Consider the following 22,381-nt stretch of genomic DNA (forward strand, 5'->3'; position numbering starts at 1 on the left):
TCCTTCCTTCCTTCCTTCCTTCCTTCCTTCCTTCCTTCCTTCCTTCCCTCCCTCCTTCCCTCCCTTCCTCCCTTCCTTCATTCTTTCCTTCTTTCCTTTCTTCTTTCCTTATAATGAATCTGCTAGGTCCTCATTTTCCATGCTAACCATCTTTCCTATTAACAGTTAATACTTTGTTTAAACTGACTGAACTTTAAATGCTGCACCTTATAAAACAGGCTGCTTTTATCATCTGTATTTAGCTGCATGAACTGCATGGGAATATAATGAAAACAAAAATGACTGTGCAGATAGAATCAGTGTTAATTTATCTAGTATGTTGAATGAAAAAGAAACTTTGAAATAAATGTTCTTGAAAAATAGCATACTTATTTTTAATTTTTTTATTTGGAAAAAAGCCTATTTGTTTCCTTTAAATTTCCAAACTAGGTTTTGAATAATGATAAATAGCATGTATCAGAATTCATCGTTCAGACATATGTAATTTACTCTATCGGTGAGAAAAAGAAATTTTATAATTTCTGCATAGGCTCGTGTGTGTGTGTTTAAAGAGTTGTTTCTTATGGTAAAAATGACTAATTACTTTAGGATATCATAATGTCAAGTCTTGAAATTCTTCCTTCAAACCTTTCTTTTATGTTAAATCTGTCAGACAAATATTTGTTGTTGTTGTTTAGATTTGTTCATATTTTAAATAGTACTTTCCAGTGAACTTCTATCACTATTAGTCATTTACCAAAAAATTAGTTCAGGTATGAATTCTACCTTATCAGAACAGAGGCAGAAGTCAGGTGGGTTATAAATTGAAAGTGAGAGAGAAGAGACTGCTTTACTTCCTCAGAGTAATAGCAGCCTTCAGAAGCGAGGAGCCCATGGGGAAGGGAAGGAATAACAAGATAAGCCACAAGCTGGCGTTTTCCAAATGAAAATATGTGTTCTAAAACCCCAAGCTGGTTTGCATATCTGTTTATGCTGGTTTTAGGGTTGTTAGCACCTTAAGGGAGATTTGAAATAGTATCTTGGTCTTCACTGATTTTCCTCTGTTCTTGTTGTGACTTTGTGATTACCAGCAGTGAGGCAGAATATGTCAGCCCTGGTTTCTTCTTCTCCCTCTCATACTATGGACCAAGAAGCAGTTCCTGCATTATCAGAACAGCGTCCCACTAAAAGAGCTGTGATATTTTTACATAAATTTAGGAAAAATAAAGCAGACATACAGAGATGATTATGAACCAGTAACCAGTGTCAAAGTAGCTAGGGCTTAGAGTTAGCTTACCATCTTCTTTTAAAAGACTACAATGGCTGGGCATGGTGACGTTTGCCTGTCTGGTGGGTCCCTTGAGTTTGAGAGTTCGGAGCTGCCGTAGGGCAGTCTGACACAAACATCATGAGCTTCTTGGGAGGTGGAGACCACCAGACTACCAAAGAAAGAGTCTCCTGGCCCAGGTCTAAAAAGTGGAGGAAGGTAAAGCTTTTTTGCTGATCAGTCTTGGGATCAGATCTATGAATGGCTTCTAGTCTGAGCACAAGAGGGAGACCCAGCCTCAAAGAGAGAAACATTGCAGCTACTCTCCCCAAAATAGTTCATTCTTAATTATCCTCATGTGGATTATCTGTGATGAGTTTCGGATCGAGGGTAGTTTCTCCCCTTCTATCTGTAGCACACTTCTGGTTAGGTTTCCCTATCATCAGTTAGGTATGTGTTCAGGAAGTACAAATTCATGGTAATATTCATTAAATAAAACATAATTAGACGAATCTGTTACCAAAAATAACAATATATTCCAAAACTAAAGTCTTATTCTCTGTTTTGGATCATCTTTGCCTCTATTTCCCTTTGTTAAGATTGATACCAGCTATCTTCTTGAAGAATAGAATAAGATTTAGAAGTGGAAGAGACACTCGAAGTTAGTCTAACCCCTTCATTGTATGCTTAGGGAAACTGAGGCCCATAGGCTTTAAATGATTTGCCCAGTGTCTCAGATGATTTGAACAGAGGTCCCTTTTCTCCAAATCTAATACTCTTTCCACTTAACTATATTGGTCCCTTTGTCTCTCATGAATAAAGGTAGTCCTGAAAATATTCCCATTTGACATCATAAGTAATCCTTGCAGTGACAATAAAGTGATCTCTCACAAATACCCTCCCAGAACTGGAGGACACAGCAGAAATGTCCACTCCTACTGTTTATCCATTTCCCATTTTTTAAAGCATTCTTTTCTTTTCATTAACACCTTTCTCCATCTGCTAAAGTTCCCTCAGTGAAGTGCTAATCCTTATTATCAGTAAGAAGAGTAAGCTCATGTGTAGAGTCGTTTGTTTATGCATCATGATTTTACTTTGAGATTGCTTCTTACATTTAAGAAGTAAAAGAGAAATGGGTTGAAGGCTAGTCTGAATCAGCAAAAAATGACCTAGAACTCTCACTTACCATACAATAAATCAAATGAGGCCACGGGGTCCTAAAAGGGACCTGTTATTTTTTTAATATATATTTTTATTTTGTTGAATATTTCCCATTTATATTTTTAAAATTTTTAACATTCGTTTTTTAAAATTTTGAGTTCTAAATTCTTGCTCTTCGTCCTGCCTCTCCTTTTCACCTTGAGAAGGCAAGCAATATGATATTGATTATACATATAAAGACATGAAAAGCATTTCCGTATTCATCATGTTGCATTCATTCATCATGAATGAGAAAGAATGATTTTTAATTAGAACACTAAATGTTCATGTATTAAAAACTTTCCTCTCTGACCTTCTGTCCCGAGAGGTACATAGGTAACCACAACAAGGACCTAAGTAGGATGGAGTCCACCATAAGGAGATAGATGTTGTTGAGTGCTAGTAGCTAGATAAGGGCCCAAGTGGTCATGGGGCATGAGGAGCTTTGATTCCTTCCTTCCGTCCCTTTGTTTCTTCAAAGCTTCATTCAGATTCCACCCTCTTCCATAAGGCCTTCCCTCCTGACCCAAGCCAGAGGTGATCTCCCTCTGCTCCCTCTACAGCATGGTGTTTCAGTCAGTTCCTCGAAAGAGTCCTGGATGTAGACTCCTCAGCTCACATCTGCTGCTCTGTGACTAGGAGCAAGTAACTCAACTTCCTCATTGAAAAAAATGGAGATAACAATGTTTCTGATACCTGCCTCATAAAATTACTGTGAGGACCCAGTGGAGGCAGCAAATAGCTATTGTTAAGACCACAAACACATCTCATCTCCCCCAATTAAATGGCAAGATGCTGGGAATTGCAGCTTAGGCTTCTTTATGGGATGTGGCACATTACATACACAGTAAGTGCTTAGGCAGTATTTGTCAGCTGAATGTATGTTTGTATATGTCTGTGTGTATGTATGTATGCATGCATATATGTTTGGAAATAAGGAGGTATGAATGAGTCAGAATTCAAAGTAACATGGTCTTCCTCGTTTTGTTTCCTTTTGCTTTCTTGCCTTTACCTCCTTCTAAAGGTTAAATGACCCTAAGAGGTAGCTTATCTAAGATCACATAAACTTTAAATCAAGTTCTCTGATTCTTACGACAGTGATCATTTCATTGTGAGGGCAGAAGTGGGTAAAGTAAGACTGAGGTTACCATGGAAGTTGGGTTGTAGAGGGTAGCAACAGCTTGTGCAGCCAACACTGGCCACCTTTGGCACTGATTTCCCCCAGGTGATCTTGCACTGATTGGAACAGCTTGTTGCTTGATGAAACATTTCCGTGTGACAAGGAAAGGGATGGGAATCCGAAGTTCACTCTGAAGATGGGAGAATAGGGCTTCAACCAGATAACCTGATGACCTCTAAAGTCCCTCCCAGCTTTCAGTCAGTGGTACTATATCTCTTCCTTTCATATTCCATCTAGTACCCACCAAAGCCCATCTTTTCCTTAAGATAACTGCATCTCTGGGAACCCTCTCTAAGACTTATACATTATATAGTTTCTCTCCTACATCCTTGACACTTAGGGCCAGGAGGAGGGATCAGCATACACCTTGTTCTCCATGGCCATTTTCATTTCCTTCCCCATTTATCATCACTCTGCAACCATCTCCTCTACTGAGGATTTTTTCTACCATTTCCTTGTTGCTGTCATCTTTGTACCTCTAAGACACTCCCCATTCCCCTAATAAGTTTGTCACTTAGTCTTTTCCACCTAAACCCTTTTCTGTTCTTTTCTAGGTTTTGGTTTTTGGTTTTTTTTTTTTTGCGAGACATTCAGGGTCAAGTGATTTGTCCCAGGATTGCACAGGTGCTCTATCCATTGCCCACCTAGCCGCCCCAACCCAAGCCCTTTTCACTCATTAAAAATATTCTGGTCTCTTAAATCCATGACCTTTTACATATCTACCTCAGCCATGCATATAGTGATACCTTAAACTCCCTCTCCCAACTGAAATTGCCTCCCTGATAGGAGAAGTCCTATTACAGCTCTGCCCTCTGGGACCGGAGGTATACTTTTCTCTACTTAACTTTGAGGAAATCCGTCGCTAGAATGCAGATTTGTATTGAAGCTATGAAAAATGCCCATCTCTATTACTTCCTACTTGGGAAAGTGCTACAAAGCACAGCTAACCTTATTTTTACTCTGTATGTTTTTTTTTCCTAAATTACTTAGAAGCAGTTTGTTCTCTAGAGAGTTTAAAAACATTCTTTCTTAGAGACTGTTTATACTACTAACTTACTTATTCAGCACTTTGCTTAGATGGTACAAAGGTAACCATCAGTCCGAGGTCTGTTGGTGATACTAAGTTCTAAATTTAGTGAACTCCAAATTGATGAGGTGCTCCTGAATAGAAAAATTAAGCCAATAAATATATAAAACACATACGAGAAATAAAGCTGTAGTCAGAGCTAGAACAGAACATTTATCCCAGACATGACGATTTTTTTTTCTTTTCGTGGATTGCCTCACAGCATTTCCCTTTCCTTCTCCTGTCCCAGGGGGAATTATTATACTACCTTCCTAACCCATGACAAGTTTTTTATTTATTTTTTTTTGCTTTTTGGAGGGGGGAGGGCAGGGCTCTTGGGGTTAAGTGACTTGCCCAAGGTCACACAGCTAATAAGTGTTAAGTGTCTGAGGCTGGATTTGAACTCAGGTCCTCCTCACTCCAGGTTCGGTGCTCTATTCACTGTGCCACCTAGCTGCTCCTATGACCAGTTTAATGTCATTTTGGACCCCTGAAATAATGCTGTGTGATACTGGGCTACAATGGTAGAACCTCTCTACTGCTGACGTGGAGAGGGAATTGCTATTCCTAAAGCACTGTATCTGGAGTTTAGAAGACCTGAGTTCACATACAGCCTCAGACACTAGCTATGTGACCATGTGCAAGTCTCTTAACCTCTGCTTGCCTCAGTTTCCTCAACTGTAAAACAGGATAATAATATTACCCACTTCCCAAGATTCTTGTGAGGATTAAATGAGATAATAATTATAAACCACACTTAGCGTAGTTCCTGGCACATAGTAGACACTGTGGAAAAGCTTCCCTTCCTGATACAAGCTTACAAGAACTCACTTTCCAGTCAGTGGAGAACAGATTAAATTTATTCATTTTATTTTCTAAGGAAATAACTAATCATAGGATTGTAGAGATAGAAGGGAACGTCCAGATTATTCTAACTCTAGGTAGAAGGAAGGGTTATTTTGTGGAATTCAGAATAGAATGTAAATTCATTTTTCAGATCTTGCCAGAATTCTGATTTCTAAAATAAGAATGATATTTTGTATTTGAATAATTAATTTTTCAAAATGTTTTATCATTAGATTAATAGGGGAAAAAATTCTACAACTTTTCCTGATTCTATATTTTAGTTTTTTATAATCTTGTGGTAAAGAAATTATTTCTGCTGTTTTCTTAATACCTGCTATAATTTTAGTTGATTTTTTTCTTGTTCTGTCTCCAGTAGAGGCAGCCAGGTGGCCTAGCAGAGAGATTGTTGATCTTGGAGTCAGGAAGACCTGAGTTCATATCCAACCTCAGCCACTTAGTTGTTGTGTGGCCTTGGGCGAATTACTTAACCTCTGGCTTCTGTTTCCTTCTCTGTAAAATGGGGATAATAATAGTACCTAACTCCCAGAGATGTTGAGGGTTGATTGAGACCACACATACAAAAAAGCTCCTATAAAGTGCTGAGTACCATCATCATTATCATCTTTATTATTATCATAAATGGTTAACTAGCAACTTACTGTCCTTTATGTATCCTGGAATATTTTAAATAGGAACTAAAGCAACAGCAACCCTTTGGATTTTCAGCTTACATCCCTTAGCTTTCCATCCAAGACAGTCTTTGTCAGCCTTTAAATCATTTCCATTGCTCTTAGATTGTGCGGCCATGACTGTATGCAGCATTCTGGGAAAATCCTTGCCAGTGCTGTAGAACAAGAGGATAAGCCGTGGTTCCTGTTTCCCAGACTTCTACCTAATTAATGTCTGCTTATATTTGGGAATGTCTCTCCTGAATTTGCATGAATATACCCGTTTAGTCTCTTGAAAGAAGAGTAATATGGTTTCCTTGATTTGTTTTGAGCTCAACTCATGAAGTTTGATGCTAATTTTTTAATGAATTCATAACAAAATTAAAAATAGAATGCATGTTATTGAAAGTACATGGGACATATAGCCATAATTTGAAAAGAATCTAGTTGATGATGAGGATTGTGGCAGAGGAAGGAAGCAAAAAAAGGAGATTAGGAATTTCTGCTTTTCGGCTTTCAGTAACAATAGCCACAAACATTAATTAAGCATTTACTGTTGACTCCACCCAGGGGGAGATGTAGAAAGTTTTTTCACATTCATTTTGTTCCTTTCTTTTTTATTTATTTAAATCTCTATTACTCCCATCTCTAAGATGGATTTGAATGATAGAAGAAATATTGGGGGTGGGACTGGAGAATTGTTTTCCTTGAGATTCCTGAAACTTCTAAATTATTACTATTATTTTAATAATAATATTATTATTTTATTTTACATATTATTTTAATAATAAAAAAACATCACTTATATAGTTTTTAAAGGTTTTCAAAGCATTTTACATATATTATTTTATTCTCAAAACAACCTTGAGATGTATGTGCTGTTATGCCCATCTTACAGATGAGGAAACCGAGGCAAAGAGAGGCTTAATAACTTACTTTCCTTGGTCACGTATCTAGTTAACACCAAAAGTACAGTTGAAACCCAGCTGCCCTTGAACTCCCAATCTAGTATCATATTGGAGTTTAAAGACCTGAGTTCTAATCCTGTTTTCCACTACTTACAAGATAGGTAACTGTGAATCAGTTGTCTATTCTGAGTCTCGGTTTTTCCATCTATAAAATGGGGGGAATAATGCCTTTTCTACTTAACTATAGAGTAAACAGTATATAGAATTCATGTAGTACCCGAGGTTCCTGGGATAAATTCTCTTGGAAAGTTTGTTCAAACAGATCATACGTGTTGAAGAGGTTGAGTAAATGGAAGGCCACGATATTTAATATAGGGGGCAGAAGTTAGAATGGTGAGTGTTATGAAGATCTAGTGAAACACCACATATTAAGCATTCTGTAAGCATGTTGTTGAGATCTTAATACCATAATAGTATGGCACAAATATAGGTTTCCTTAAAGAGAAGAGAATGGCTTCTGCAAGCTATTGGGCAGTAAGCTTTACTTGGGTTCCTAACAAAATTCTAGACTGTATTAATTAATTAAGGGATAGCAAACATCTAGAAAAAAAAAATACATATTACAGGTAGCTGACATCAAGAATAGGACTTGTCGGGACGGCCAGGTGGCGCATTGAGTAAGAGCACCAGCCCCAGAGTCGGTATGACCTGGGATTGAATCCGGGGGCTCAGATACTTAGCACCACACCCAGAAATAACTGGCTGTGTAACCTTGAGCAAGTTACTTAACCCCAGTTGTTTAAAAAAAAAAAAGAATAGGACTTGTCAGACTAATTTTTTTTCTTCACAAAGTTTTACTAGACTGCTAGGTCAGAAGAATGCTGTTGAATAATATTTACCTGTATTTTAGCAAAATGTTTGATAAAGTCTCTAGATGATTGTGAAATTTGGTGAATTTGGAACTGATACAACGGGCCTGAAGAGTGACCATTATGAGTTCTGAGGCAGCTTGGGAGGTGGTTTCTGCTGGTGTACACCTGTACACCTGGGCCCTATGTTTGTTCCCAGGATCATAAGAGTCAGGACAGTGTACAAATGAAGCAGCATGGGGCAAGGGCCTCGAAGGCAGGAAGTCCTTGGTTTCAAATCCAGCTCCAGATACTTAACAGTTGTATCACTGTGGACAAGTCACTCTCTCCATGCCTCAATTTCACCACCTTCCAAAGTTGTTCCTAGCTCTCAATTTGTGATCCTTTGTCATTCTTATCAATATCTTAGGTGCAGACACATGTGACCTACTTAGCATATTTGCAGACAGCACAAAGCTGGAAGGGATAGCTAACACAGTAGATGACAGGTTCACATTCCATCAAAATCTTCAGACTAGACTCTTAAGGCAGATTTAATAATATAAATTTTTCAGGGATAAATACCAAGTCTTAAATCACTACCGTGAGTTAGTAAATAGGTGGTGCCTCGGGCCTGTAGTCCAAAAAGCACTGTTGTGGCCAAATTTATAACACACACTTTGTTCAGCTATACATACATACATATGGATGGAGGGACGGACAGATGGACACACATACATGTAGCCATTAATTTGTCATGCCTTTTTTTTTTTTTCCGCTTTTTGGAGGGCAGTTAGTGACTTGCCCAAAGTCATATGACTAAGGGTGTCAAGTGTCTGAGGCCGGATTTGAACTCAGGTCCTCCTGACTCCAGGACCCGTGCTCTATTCACTGCACTACCTAGCTGCCCCAAAAATATAACTATTAAAATAGCTAACTATAGGAAGTAATAAATAGTGGATAATGTTACAAAGCAAATATGTAAAAGAAATGGCCTTGGGGCGGCTAGGTGGCACAGTGAATAAAGTGCTGGCCCCGGAGTCGGGAGGACCCAAGTTCAGTTTTGGCCTCAGACACTTAATACCCACACAAAAATACTAGCCGTGTAACCTTGGGCAAGTTACTTAACCCCAATTGACCTCGGAAAGGCAAAAAAAAAGAAAGAAAGAAAGAAATGGCCAGGTACAATTCAGTACCTTTTATCAACTCTTTTAATTTCCATAGCTCTAATTTTATACAGATACTTTAATTCATATTTTCATTTCAAAATCCCCCTTTTAGTGTCTGAAGCTTTCCTTGGATTTTATTTATACCTCCAGGCCTTTAAGCCAGCTTGGCATCAAATCTCTGAACTGTTTTCCTTAATTGCAGTAACTTTGGTTTCTTTAACAGAAAATATTTTCTATGACTACTTTGTGCTAATTATATGAAATCCTTTTGGTTGTAGTTTCTAGCATTCATCTCTCTTTTTGGCTCCTTTCCCTTTAGCTCCATGTGTCAAATTTTAAAAGACATAAATATAGACACAGATATACAGGCCCATGCACATGCATATACATATATGCAAGTATGTACATGACATATTTCCTCAGCTTCCACCCCTTCATCTAGGTTCCTTCCAAATGGAAGGAAGTAATTTGGGGAGTTTTCTCTTTGAGAAGATTAAAAAAACCACCATCCTACCAACTTTCCAGATGAATACTGCTAACCACATGCAATTTTAATTTAAATGTAGTACTTCTATTAAATCTTGAGACATTACCTTGATATAAATTGGAGGGGGAAAGGCATTAGAACCTTTGATTGAAAGAGCCTGAATCTTTTATGTAGAACATAACATTTTAAACAATAGACATAAAAACAGAGTTTTTAACAGACTTTTGAAATAGTTTTGTGACAGTTATGTTTACAGAGACCTCTTTGCTACTGGATAAAGCTAAGATTGAAGGTGAATACAGAGTTTCTCTCCTGAGCTCAACCTCTTAGCCTGCTTTCTCACCTCCATGAACTAGTAAAATATGGAGCCACATTAGAATCAGTCATTAGAGCCAGGAGGGACCTCCAGACCCCAGAAGATTAAATGACTTGCCCAAAGTAAACTGTGTAGTTAACTCTAAGTAAAAAATGTATTCACTACTTTTGTTATCTGCCAGTTCTCTTCATGAAGCATATTTAAATATCCAGGGCTACACAAAAAGCCAACATGAATCAGGGTTGTCCCCCCACCTTTTGTATTATGAGGGGTCTTGGCTCTAGAGCTGGGATGGACCTGAGAGGCCGTAGAGCTCAGGCCCCTCATTTGACAAGTAAGAACACTCAGGTCCATAGAGTTTGTCATTTGGCTGAGGTCCCATGGGTGGTAAATGGCAAAGCCAGGACACACGTCCTCAACTCTTCTGTAACCCTCAATGTCTTCTATGTGATACCTTTAATTTTCTAACATGAACAAGTGGAAGAAACTCTGTCTATCTAGAGTGTGTATCACTTCACATAAGCTGCACATGAATTTTGCCTGCATCTAAGTTGTGTTTTTATAAAACTATCTTTTATAAGCCAGTGTGTCGCATGTTACTTCCCCTTTTCAACCACATACCAGAAATCTCCCAAGTTACCTCTTTAACTAAAAAATTTGGTTTTAGTAACTCAACTAGTCTGGTGTAGTCTCCCTTGTGTCTGCTTTCTTATGCTTATGTTTGAGGGTGAGTGATTGTGGTACTATGAAATACATGTTTTGTGATTTTATTGTATTCCCCCATCGTACAGTGGACTTCATTCACTGTTTTCTTTATGTATGTAGGCGATCCGCTGTTGCCCGAATTCAGGAACTCTTCAGGCGAAGGAAGGAAAGGAAAGAGATGGAGGAGCTGGACACACTGAACATTAGGAGGCCCCTCGTAAAGATGGTTTATAAGGGTCATCGCAACTCCAGGACAATGGTACCAAGTGCTCATTGGAGTCTTTGGAAAGATGGGCAGTTTTGTGTTTTGGATTAAAATAGTTTATTACCTTGTGCATGTTTAAATTGTAAAGATTGTCCTGGCTGGGGTTCAGGAGAGGTTGCAGCAAAGTCCAGGGGAAAGGAACTTTGCCGCTGAACTTGGAGTTGTTGTGGCTCTACCTGTGAAGCTCTGGGCACATCCCTTCATCTCCTGGGGCTCTGTTTCCTCATCTTTGAAAATGAGGAGGTTGGACCAGATGGTCTCTAGGGCCCCTTCTGCCTCTGCATCTCAGTGATCCTCTGTATGTGTTCTGTAGGCATGAAATATTTCATAGAGTTATAATAGTTATTTTTGTGTGACACTTCAATGTCCACAACACACTTCACTCACATCAGTTCTGGGATATGGGTAATGAAAGTATTAGGATCCTTAGTTTACCAATACAGAAACTAAAGCTCAGGAAGGTGATTAAGTGACTTGCTCAAAGTTGTGTAACTAAGGAGCACCAGCCAAAATCTGGACCCAGACTTCTCAACTCTTAAGGCTTTTCTTTTTCCAGTACACCATGCTGACTCTCAAAAAAAATCTTTTTGTGCTAAGGAAATGTTTATACATTTTTAAATTTTCGCCTTTGTAAATTGTAACTGTCCTTTGAATTCTGAACTAGAATGTAGAAGTTTGCTTATAGTTGCTTTTTTGAGCTGATTAAAACAAAAAGGAAAGCCTCAGTAACTTTTCCAGTATTTTATATTGCTTCCATCTCATTGCTTTAGAAATGAAAGAATTTTTTTTCACTTCCTTTCTATAATGATTTGTTATTATTTAGTCATTCAGTCATGTCCAACTCTTCATAACCCTGTGGACTGTATTATGCCAGTAATGTTCATGGGTTGGTTTGAGGGGGGGGAGGGTGGAGGTTGGCAAAAGATACTGGAATGGTTTGCCGAAATTCCTTCTCCAGTGGATTAAGGCAAACAGAGGTTAAGTGACTTGCCCAGGGTCACAGAGCTAGTAAGTGTCTGAGGGCAGACTTGAACTGAGGTTTTCCTGACTCTAGGCTCAGCCCTTAATCCACTGAGTCATCTAGATACCCAGCTGCTAATCAGATGTTTGGTGCTTTTTGTCTGTTCTTGTACCGTAAAGCAAAAATACAAAAAGATGCCCATCCATGCTTCTGTTTTAATAGCTCAGAAAACTATACAATCTAGATAAGGCAGATAAAAATGGAACTGTTGTCCTAAACTGTCTTAGCATTAATTACTTGTCAGTTCTTTTCCCCTACAAATGGTCTGTGGCACTGTGTTAGCTAAAATGAGCTGATTGGAAATCTAGCAAAGATCTCTGTAAATTGTTCCCATACTGCTGAAAGCCCAGAAGCCTATGTAGCTGTCTCCCTGATTTATTGTCAGACTGACTGCTACTGATAGCTTCCCAGTTTTGAATGTAAGAGGCAGGGCAAAATCTCAAAGAACTTTTTATTTTATTCTTTTCTAAATCAACATTTTATTTTTAATTTGGGAATTAGCTTTAATGTTGGTCTCCTTGTCCTTGCCATCGTATTGTTCTTGCCATCATATAATTGACATTTTTTTTAAACTCATAGATAAAAGAAGCCAACTTCTGGGGCACTAATTTTGTGATGAGTGGCTCCGATTGTGGCCACATCTTCATTTGGGATCGCCATACTGCTGAGCATTTGATGCTTTTGGAAGCTGATAATCATGTTGTGAACTGCCTACAACCACATCCATTTGACCCAAGTAAGATAGTTCTCTGCCAGAAAGACTAATTAATGAGCTTGAAATCTTTTATGAGATACATGTTCCAAACTTTCTCTAAGTGAAAATAACAATAATAATAATAATAATAATGTATATTAAACTCACTAGATGAGAGGTGATTCCACTTTACTCTATACAACAAATATCCATAGCAAAAAATACAGAGAAACTGGTAGAAGAATTTATTTTTATGAAATTTTTCCTAGTTTTAATGCCTACAAGAGGTTTCAAATGTTTGAGCTTTTAAATACTCACCCAAATTGAGCCTTTAAGACTTACTTCTGCCTTCATAAATCTCCATGAAGCTTACTGAGAAAACAGTTAACCATCTTTTGACTTTCAAGTAAAATAGTTTCTCTTTTTAGGAATAAGCTATGGATAGGGGAAAAAGGAAAAAGTTGGGAGGTGAGGCTGGAGGGAAATAAATGCTTGATGATTTTAAAAAATAGGTGATTTAAATGTGACCTTGAAATTATATCCTCAATAATTTCAAAGCTTATAAATATCAGAAGATAATCTTCTCAGTAAAATGTACTAGCATAATTTTCAAGTATGTAATTAAAGTCCACAAAGTTCATTTCCAAGTTTTACACTAATATGTAAATTTATTTCTAGTTCTAGCCTCATCTGGCATAGATTATGACATAAAGATCTGGTCACCACTTGAAGAGTCCAAGATTTTCAACCGAAAACTTGCCGATGAAGTAAGACCATTAGTTTTTCTTTTCTCTTGAATAGGCTGAGTAGCACATTTATTAACTAGTAAAATGAAGCAAGTTAATTTATATTAGTGGAAGTATACAGTTTTTTGAGATGAAAAAAGAATTCAGGTAAAACTATAATAATAGGGTGGCTAGGTGGCGCAGTGAATAGAGTGCTGGCCCTGGAGTCAGGAGGACCTGAGTTCAAATCCAGCCTCAGACACTTAACACAAAAACTAGCCATGTGACCTTGGGCAAGTCACTTAATCCCAATTGCCTTACCTTCCCCCTCCAAAAAGCAAAAAAAAAAAAACAAAAAAAACCATAATAATAAAGACCAATAAAATCAAAACAGACCTCTTTACTAAATGTAATGTTGCTATATACTGCTTTTAGGCATTTAGTGAAATAAAGAAGCATTTAAAAAATCATCTAATCTTTTAGTCACGAGGCCTTTGGAAATAAGCTGTTATTTTTAATTACTTACATATAATTTTTCCAGTTTTTTTTTTTATTCTAAGTTTTTGTTTTAAAATAGAGGAACTATAGTTGGGGGGAAAAGTTTGAAGAATCTTCTCTGTCATGAAATAATCTCTTTTTTATGAAGTTTTCTTGTACTAAACTCTAGAACAGAGTTAGCTTGAGGTAGTGTACTTCACCAAATTCACTTCTCTCCCTCCTCTTTCTGTCATCCTCTTTTTTCACATCTTTGCTTTTTTCCTACCCTCTTTGCTTTTGCTCTTCCTTTTTTTTCATTTTCTCCATGGTTATTATGAGTTATGTTTCGTTTAAATGTTGGCATATTCTTTAGTCTTATTTGTGCTACTCAAGACTTAAGAGTTCCTGACCTCTCTTGTAGAGGCTTGTTGATCGAAAGTTTATACCCTGCTCAGGTTAGCAAAGAGGTGAAAAAGATTGCTGGAGATCTGTTCCTCTTTAGCCAGAATACATGTAGTAGGCATTTCATAGTTGCAGAGATGGAAGAAAGCATTCCCCTCAAGACAGTTTTAGGAAAGGCCTAGTATAATTCATCACTAGAGTGTGCATGAAAGTGTCAGCTGTGTCTTGGGACCCAGAGAGCACATCATGTTGTCCCCTCTGGGGAATAAACTACAAAAAATGAGGGTCTAAATTGTGCTTTCAGATGGGTATGAGCAGCCCAAGAATCGAGTTTTGACCTTGGCTGTCTGTGGTCTTTAAAGGAGTATTTGTATCTGACCTTGCTACCCCCACTAAGCATTTTGGCTTGAAGAAATCATTTTAATATAATCGAGGAGTTGCAGGCATTGTAAATTATCATAGGTGTAATTGTGAATTTATTTTTCCAATTTCCTTATGATTTTCAAAGTTCTGTTGATAGGTTTTTGATGTCACTGTGATCTCTTAAGCATTTCATTTGCCTTACAGGTTATAACTCGGAATGAATTAATGCTGGAGGAGACCAGAAACACTATCACTGTCCCAGCTTCTTTCATGTTACGAATGCTGGCCTCCTTGAATCATATCCGAGCTGGTAAGAGTCATAGATGGGGTCTCCCTGTCTTTACTGTCACCTTTATGAAATACTTTATTAACACTATACTGTCCAAGACATAAAAGAGATCACACCCATTCTCAACATGTTTATGGAGCTTTCATAATGTCACAGAATAAAAGACTTAACATCTAAGTCTTCAGTTTCATGCTATCATATGTCCCTATAAAAACTACTCATGAGCAGAATTTTATTGAAATTTATTAAAAATTATAGAAAATTTATATTTTAAAGCTTTTACCAACTACCATTTCAAATAAACCAAACTATTCTAGCTTAAGGTGCATTATGTGATACCCTTCGATAATATACCACATTTGGTCAGACCTAGCTAACTCCTCTAAAAAGTCATTGCTGAAAACCAGGAAAAAATACAGTGTACCAAGCCATAGAGGAGAACCAGAAACCCACTTTATTAAACCAACTTGTAAAAATTCAAGGAGATAAATTATGAGATTTGGTGCCCTCATGCAACCAAAAACATATGTTATAGTAATTGTTAAATTATGAATTGAATATTTATTATTCAGTAAAAATTTTAAAAAAGAAATTCTGTTAGTGATTGTGAACCAAAGCCAATTTGAGATAAGATTTCTGTGGCTGTTTTTGTACTATATGCAAGAAGGTAATTAGTAGAAAGGGCACTGAATGTGAAGGAAATATGCCTTGGTTTTGAAAACAAGTTCTGCTGCTTATTACTTGTGTGACCCGGAGGTAATTGACTTTATCTCGTAGACCCCATCTGTAAAATAAGCATATGGACTAGAGGATCTCTTATGTCTCTTAAAAGCTCCAAGTCAAATAATCTATTTATACATTGGGTATTGTCATGATGCTGGCTAAACTGGATTGGTAGTAGCTCCGTGAGTGTTTGAAATCATTGGTTCATGCTTCTGGGTTAAATTTGTTGCACATATGTACAAAACAGCTTCACAAGGAGTGACATCCTCCCCCCTCCCCACCCCACACGTCTTCTGTAGAATGAGCATTGTAGTGCCTTCTTCATAAAATTGATGTTACTAAAGAAGGTGAAATCACAGAAGTAAGAAACACAGGCAGAATATTTTAGGGTCTGGAGTAGGACTCTAGATAAGGAACTGTTTTCTTAGTGGTCATTCTGTCCATCAACAAGCATTTCTTTAACATTTATGGTTAGTTTTTGTTAAGGTTTCTTTTTCTCTCTTCCTTCCACCTCCCTCTACACACTGAAAAAAATACAGAACCTCTCCTCCACCTCTTGCCCATCACATACACCTGCTTCCATAAAACATATCTACGTTGGTCACTTCAAAAAATATGCTTTTAAAAATTCTTCCTATGAGTTCATCATCCTCTGTCATAAAAGAGGCAATGTTCTTTCTTTATTCTTAGTCTTTTGAAATCATGGTTTTGTTGCTTAGTTGATCTGAGGTGGTTTTTTTAAGATTCGTTTTTATAATATCAGTGTAATAGTATGTCATTCTAGCTCTATTCACGTGTCCTCTGTATTAGTTCTTTGTCCTTGAAATAGTCTTTCCCCTCATTTCTTAGAGCATTGATATTCTAGTAGTATTCCATTACGTTTGTGTTCCACAATTTGTTCAACCGTTCTCCAATTGATGTGTATCCTTTAGTTTTCCATTCTTTTGGATTCACCAAAACAAAACCAGAAAACCCTTATAAATATTTTTATACATATAGGACCATATCTTCTTTCTTTGATCTATTAGACTACCAGTGATGTAACTGGGTCCAAAGGAGATGCTTGGCTTAGTAGCTTTTTAGTGCATAATTCCAAATTATATTCTCTGAGGGAGCCCAGAAAAGGACATTTTCTCTGAAAAAAGGCCCCCACAAGTTGAATCTAGTGAGAAGATTTCAGCCAGGGTCAAACTTTGCTGGTGGCTAAAACCATTACTTAATTTGAATAATTTATGCATGAAAGTATTATGTTCATATTCCAAGTTCTACTAAACGGGGAAAATTGTCATTTTAAATAATCATTTCAAACCAATTTTCAAATTAAAATGCCCATAGTGGAAGCTTCTTTTTTCTAGAATCCTTTACCTTCACTGGTTCAACCATAACTCCACTGGATTGCTTTGAATTTTTTAGATACTATTCCCAAAGCTTTGTAAGAAACATTTAAAAAAAAAATAGAAGAACCAGAGCCTTGAGATTAGAACATAGTTTTTCTTTTCCTTGGCAACTTAATAATCAGGCAACACTAATAGTTCAGTGTTTTGAACCCAAAAATCATGTATTGGCATATTAAATTCTACTACTACAGATACCAGATAAATGAACCATAGAACCATGAGTAGAATGTTAGAGCCAGAAAGGCTTTTGGAAGTTCTCTGAACCAACTCTGTCTTTATATGGATTGGAGTAGAGCCACTAAGGCCTCTTCCAGCTCTGAAATCTGTGAATTTGGCCTCTCAAAGTAAGCTCTGAGGAGTAGTGGGTGGAGTCCGATGGACCACCCAAAATGCAGCAAGAAGATATATGGGCCATCCACAGGAGAACCACATTGCCTTTTCCATATCATTAGTAGGCATAATTTTGGTAACTGAATCACAAAGGAATATAGGCCTTGTGCACTAAGCTTCATGTTAGGTATTGTGGACAGACTGTTAGAAATTCGTCAAGAGGCCCTTAACATCCACTGTTTTTTCCCACAAGTCCCAAAAGCCTAGTAGTATACCTTTAGATATTCGCTGGGTAATTGGTTCCCACTGATTGGTCCACAGATCCTGGGATCATGTTTCCTTAGAGATTCCATCATATTGTCACAGTTGTTTATAAAGATAATGTCCACACTAGTGTTCTAGTTTCATAGCCCTTCTTTAATTCCCAAAGTATGGGGGCATCCGATTCATATTATTTCCCTCTTAAAGGTAGGCACAACTCCCTTTCTTCTTGTTAAAATTGCCAACTAGAAAGTTACCAGAGTATTCTTGAAGAGATTTGTTTGGCAGTTTGGATGACTCAGAAGAGCGGTGGCATATTTTTTATATTGGTAATACTCAGTGAACAAGATGCCATTCATTGTGACATTGTAAATGGCATTTGTGACCCGGATGACACTAGGACGCAGTGATGAATAAGGAGAGCTGAGTTTGAGGAAAAGAACTAGTTCTCTTTTTCCTCCTCACAGAAGCATTTATGAAATGCTCCCTCCTGTAGCGGGAAGATTCCCATCTTCATTTATTGCTCGGGAGATTGTCTTGGAACTCTCCAAAATCCCAAGCTCCACCACAGTCTCTTCACATTAAAAAACAGTTGGTTATCACTGGGCCAATGAAGTTGTGACCTTGCAGCCCCATTTTGTGAGGACACAATCAAAGAATGAGAGTAATATTAGCTCAAGTTTTATATGAAGCACCTTAGCCATGTGCTTTATTCATAGCAGTCCTTGTTTTATGAATGAGGAAACTGAGGTCCAAGACATGAAATGAAATATCTTGTCCATAGTTACAAAGTTAGTAGTGGCCTGCCTAGGACTTAAATCTAGGTCTTTGGATTCCTCACCCAGCAGTCTTCCTCCTGCCTCATTCTGCCTCTTAATTCTTTAATTCTGCCTATGAGACAATTCTTAAAAGGACCTTTTGGTGTAGTGGAAAACGCCTTTCATGAGAGGTCTTGGCTTTGGGTCTACAACCTTGCTGTGTGACTTGAAGGAAGTCAGTTCACCTCTCTGGGCATAAATTTCCCCATCTGTAAAGTAAGGTTAGGCTTAGATGATCTCCAAGGTTCTCTCTAGGTCTCAAATTCACTTGTTATGTGATCTCAGAAATGCTTCACAGCATGTTCAGGAATATGTATTGGTCATGTATTTCATATCAGCTCCTTTTTTACTGAATTTGGCAGAGCATAAGGTTCTTAAGAAACTAAAAATACAGTCACTCTCATCTTCTTTGAAAGGTCATCTCAGAAAACTAAAAAACCACCTTCACACATGTATTTATAGCCAATTATATATTATCCTTGCTATTGGAAAAGAAACAAAAATAAGGAGAATCCAAAAGTCAATTTTTACTCATCTATAAAAAATTTACATTGTATCCCTTGTGGGGTAATAAGGAAAGACTTTATAAACTTTAAAGTTCTCTGGAAATGAGAACTGTGATTCTTATTTTTTATGGGCATTGACAGCCCAGACTTAGTAGAACCCAGGGTTGCAGACTCACATCCCACCCTACAACATCGCAGGCTTTGCTGGTGTTATCCAGCTTGTGGTTTGCCCTTCATTCTTGAAGAGGACCATGACACCAGGTAGATGATGACATGGCTTACAGTTGACTTTGACTTGAGGGCTAGGGAGGTCACCAGCCTCACTCTCCCTTCCAGAGCCCTCTGGAGCCAGATCAGAGGTGGCCCAGGATGCAGTGGGAGACCTTGACCCTTTTAAGCTAAGATCTTCTCAAGTTCTCACTTTGAGTGAGGCAACGCCCATTCAGTAAATAGGCCTCTTTAACAATTGAGTCAAGAGATGGCCCCTTTAATCAAAAAAGGGAGGGGGGAGGGGGAACCCTCTGGGTTTTAGGCCAATAGAGAAACAATCACCAGGAGAGCCCCAAAAACAACCATTAAGTGATACTTGGGCAGGGACCTAATGTCTAATCCTTGAGATCCAGGGTTTAAAGCTTGGTCTTTTTGAGAAAGAAATCTAGCCAGCAAACCCCAAATTAACTAGGTAGTTGGCCATCAAAATTTATCTTCCTTTGGGCAGAACACCCTCAGGTAAGGGGAAAGGAGAGGAGATGAGCTGAGTTGCTCAACTGGGACTGGCTAGGTGGGTCCCCATTCAGGCAACTCGGGCCCCTCACCAGTTGTGATTTGTCCTTCCTTCTTGAAGAATGCCAACTATCTCTAGCCTTCGGGAAAGGAATGGTTTCTCTTTCCTCTCCTATGGAAATTCTTGCCCTTAAGTAGAACAGACACATTGTCCAAGTCTGACAACATGTGCTTCCTTTTGTGCCTGGAGTTCACCTGAAGCTTCTCTACTTAAAAGTGGGGAGTGTGTTTCAAACCTCAGTCCTCAGAAAACGTGACTGGCCATTGCATCTATCTGAGTCGAGGTCTCCTTTTGTTTTCTTTTATGTTAATTGTGGTCCTTGTTCTGCTTTCTTCATACTGCCTCCTTTCATAGTTTCTTCTCATTTTGGGATCCGGGAGTGGGATTGCTTGACTTGGGAAAATGGAAGGACAGAAAAAAATTAAGTTCGAATACATGCAGACTAAACCTATAGGTTTAAGAGGAATGTTGGGAGGGCGGGGTAAATGGCCCAAACTGGCATCCAGGAGTCCTGCTTTCTTTGACATAGGAATAGTAACAATAGCTTTTCATGTGTCTTGTACATTTATCCTTTATCCTAGTATTGTTAAGATTATCACTTCTTCACCAGTCAGGACAGAGACTTAAAAAGGGAAAGTGACTTGCCCAAAGTTCCAAATCACAGATTTAAAATATTACTTCATTGGCAACAATACCTGTCAAAATAATGTTCCTAAGGCACTAATCTTCCCATACTCAGAAATTGTCAGTGACTCCCTGTTGCCTATAGAATAAATAGAAACTCCTTAAGCTGTGCTCACAGTCTTGTCTGTCGCCTGCCTTCCAAACTGACTCCATGCTATTCACAGATTCTATATTCTAGACAGACTGGACTGACAGCTATTCCCAGAATTCAGCCAGATGGCTCTTATCTTCATGCCTTGGCATAGGCCGTTTCCCATACCTGTAATTCCCTCATTTCTCACTTCTACCTTTTAGAGCCCCTCACCTTCTTTGAAGCTCAGCTCGTTGTAGATGAGTCCTTTTCTGCTTCCCTATTGCTAGTGCCTCCTTCCCAAAATTACCTTGCATAGATTTTGTGTGTCTTTATTTGTACACGTTGTCTCTCCACATAGAACATAAGTTCCTTGTGGACAGAATTCCATTTTCGTCTTTGTATCCCTCAGCAGCTAAACACAATACCTGGTACATAACTGGTGCTTAATAAACGCTTGTTGATTGATTAAAACTGTTCCTCCAGGAGTTTATATAATGAGAACACTGGTGTTATCATTTGTTCTTTCTCCTTCTTTAGATGCTGATTTTTTATAAGTAACTTCTGTGAAATTTATGTAACCAAAAGGTTCTGATATTTCCAAAAGATGACTGTATAGTAAATGTTTTTGTTTTATTTTTAGTTTTCAACATTCATTTCCACAAGATTTTGAGTTACAAATTTTCTCCCCATCTTTCCCCTATCCCCTCACCCCAAGATAGTAAGCCTACTGAATACCCCTTCCCCCAATCTGCTCTCTCTCATATCCTCCCCCATTCCCCTCTGAATTTCTAGTAGGGCAAGATGGATTTCTATGCCCCAGTGCCTGTGTATCTTATTTCCCAACTGTATAGTAAATTGAAAGCTTTTCAGTACATGTCTATATAGTAGCACTTAGTGCTCATTTAAGTCATTCTCTTCTGATTTTCCAAATCCCTTCCTTCTTCAATATGGGAAATAATATCCTCTCCAGTTTACTGACAGATGGGGGGGTGGTATCCGTCACCAGAGGCTCCTTCCAACTCCTCATCCATTGCTTAACCATGCATAGCTCATGGAACTCAGATTTTGCATTATTCCAGCTACATTCTAAGCTAATAGCATCACAGCTTCCCTTTTCCTTCTCTTTTAGGAACACAGCTCCCATCTTCAGAAACATATGATAATCAGTGGAATATTATATAGTTTTTTTTTTTAATGAAAACTATTTCAAGCTGTTGACTATTGTAATGCTAGATATATATTCCCCTTACTAATTCCATATTTATGATTGCAGACCGTTTAGAAGGTGACCGATCAGAAGGCTCGGGTCAGGAGAATGAAAATGAAGATGAAGAATAATCAGCTTTACTCAGCAAGCACTTAGATGTTCTGAAATTTGTATACAACATTTATTATATTTTTCCTTACAGAGCTTTAGCACAATATTAAGGGTTTTTTTTTATAACATAACATTTATTTGGAACGATTGTGTGCATGAATTTGGGAGAGTGTGCAAGAAAAATTAGCAAAATGTTTTTAAACCTTTTGCCACATATGAGGGGTGCTAGAAGACACAGAGTGCAATATTTTCCCTAACCTGCAGATGAGGGAGCTTGGATCAATGTTCAAAAATAATTTTCATTATAGTGAAAATATTGGTTCAAATAAATTTCTATACCTGCTATTTGCATGTTTGTTGCTTTCTAATTAAAGGAATTGGTTGTTTAAAAATGTTCTGAATTTGGCTTCTTATATTATGATTGATATTTTCCTACATTATATTTATCCTTTTTTTAAATTATTATTATGCCAGCATAGATGGGGAAAAAATAATCTGAAGCTAAAATCTGTTTTTCTTAAGTGTTAGTGAAGTTAAAAAAAAAAAACTTGTAAATTTTTACTCCACAAACATTCCACCCCAGCTCTGGTACTTGCTAGTATGTGACTAATG

At 37.8% G+C, this 22,381-nt stretch overlaps 1 protein-coding gene across 7 annotated transcripts in view; it reads left to right on the top strand.

The window, feature by feature from the left end:
• The window catches only part of DCAF6 (DDB1 and CUL4 associated factor 6), a 141,021-nt gene extending 118,860 nt beyond the window's left edge, over positions 1-22,161 (top strand). For all 7 annotated transcript variants that reach the window (XM_069094718.1, XM_069094715.1, XM_069094719.1 and 4 more), the window contains 5 exons: positions 10,760-10,898; positions 12,505-12,661; positions 13,298-13,386; positions 14,791-14,896; positions 21,725-22,161. In XM_069094718.1, the coding sequence (XP_068950819.1) occupies positions 10,760-10,898; positions 12,505-12,661; positions 13,298-13,386; positions 14,791-14,896; positions 21,725-21,789 (556 nt within the window). In that variant the 3' untranslated portion in view covers positions 21,790-22,161. The remainder of the gene's footprint in view (positions 1-10,759; positions 10,899-12,504; positions 12,662-13,297; positions 13,387-14,790; positions 14,897-21,724) is intronic.
• Positions 22,162-22,381: the final 220 nt, after the last annotated feature.

Source organism: Petaurus breviceps, unplaced genomic scaffold (genome assembly GCF_028583685.1).
Source record: "Petaurus breviceps papuanus isolate PSGF00001 unplaced genomic scaffold, PetGlider_PUasm1.0 220, whole genome shotgun sequence".
Lineage (NCBI taxonomy): Eukaryota > Metazoa > Chordata > Mammalia > Diprotodontia > Petauridae > Petaurus > Petaurus breviceps.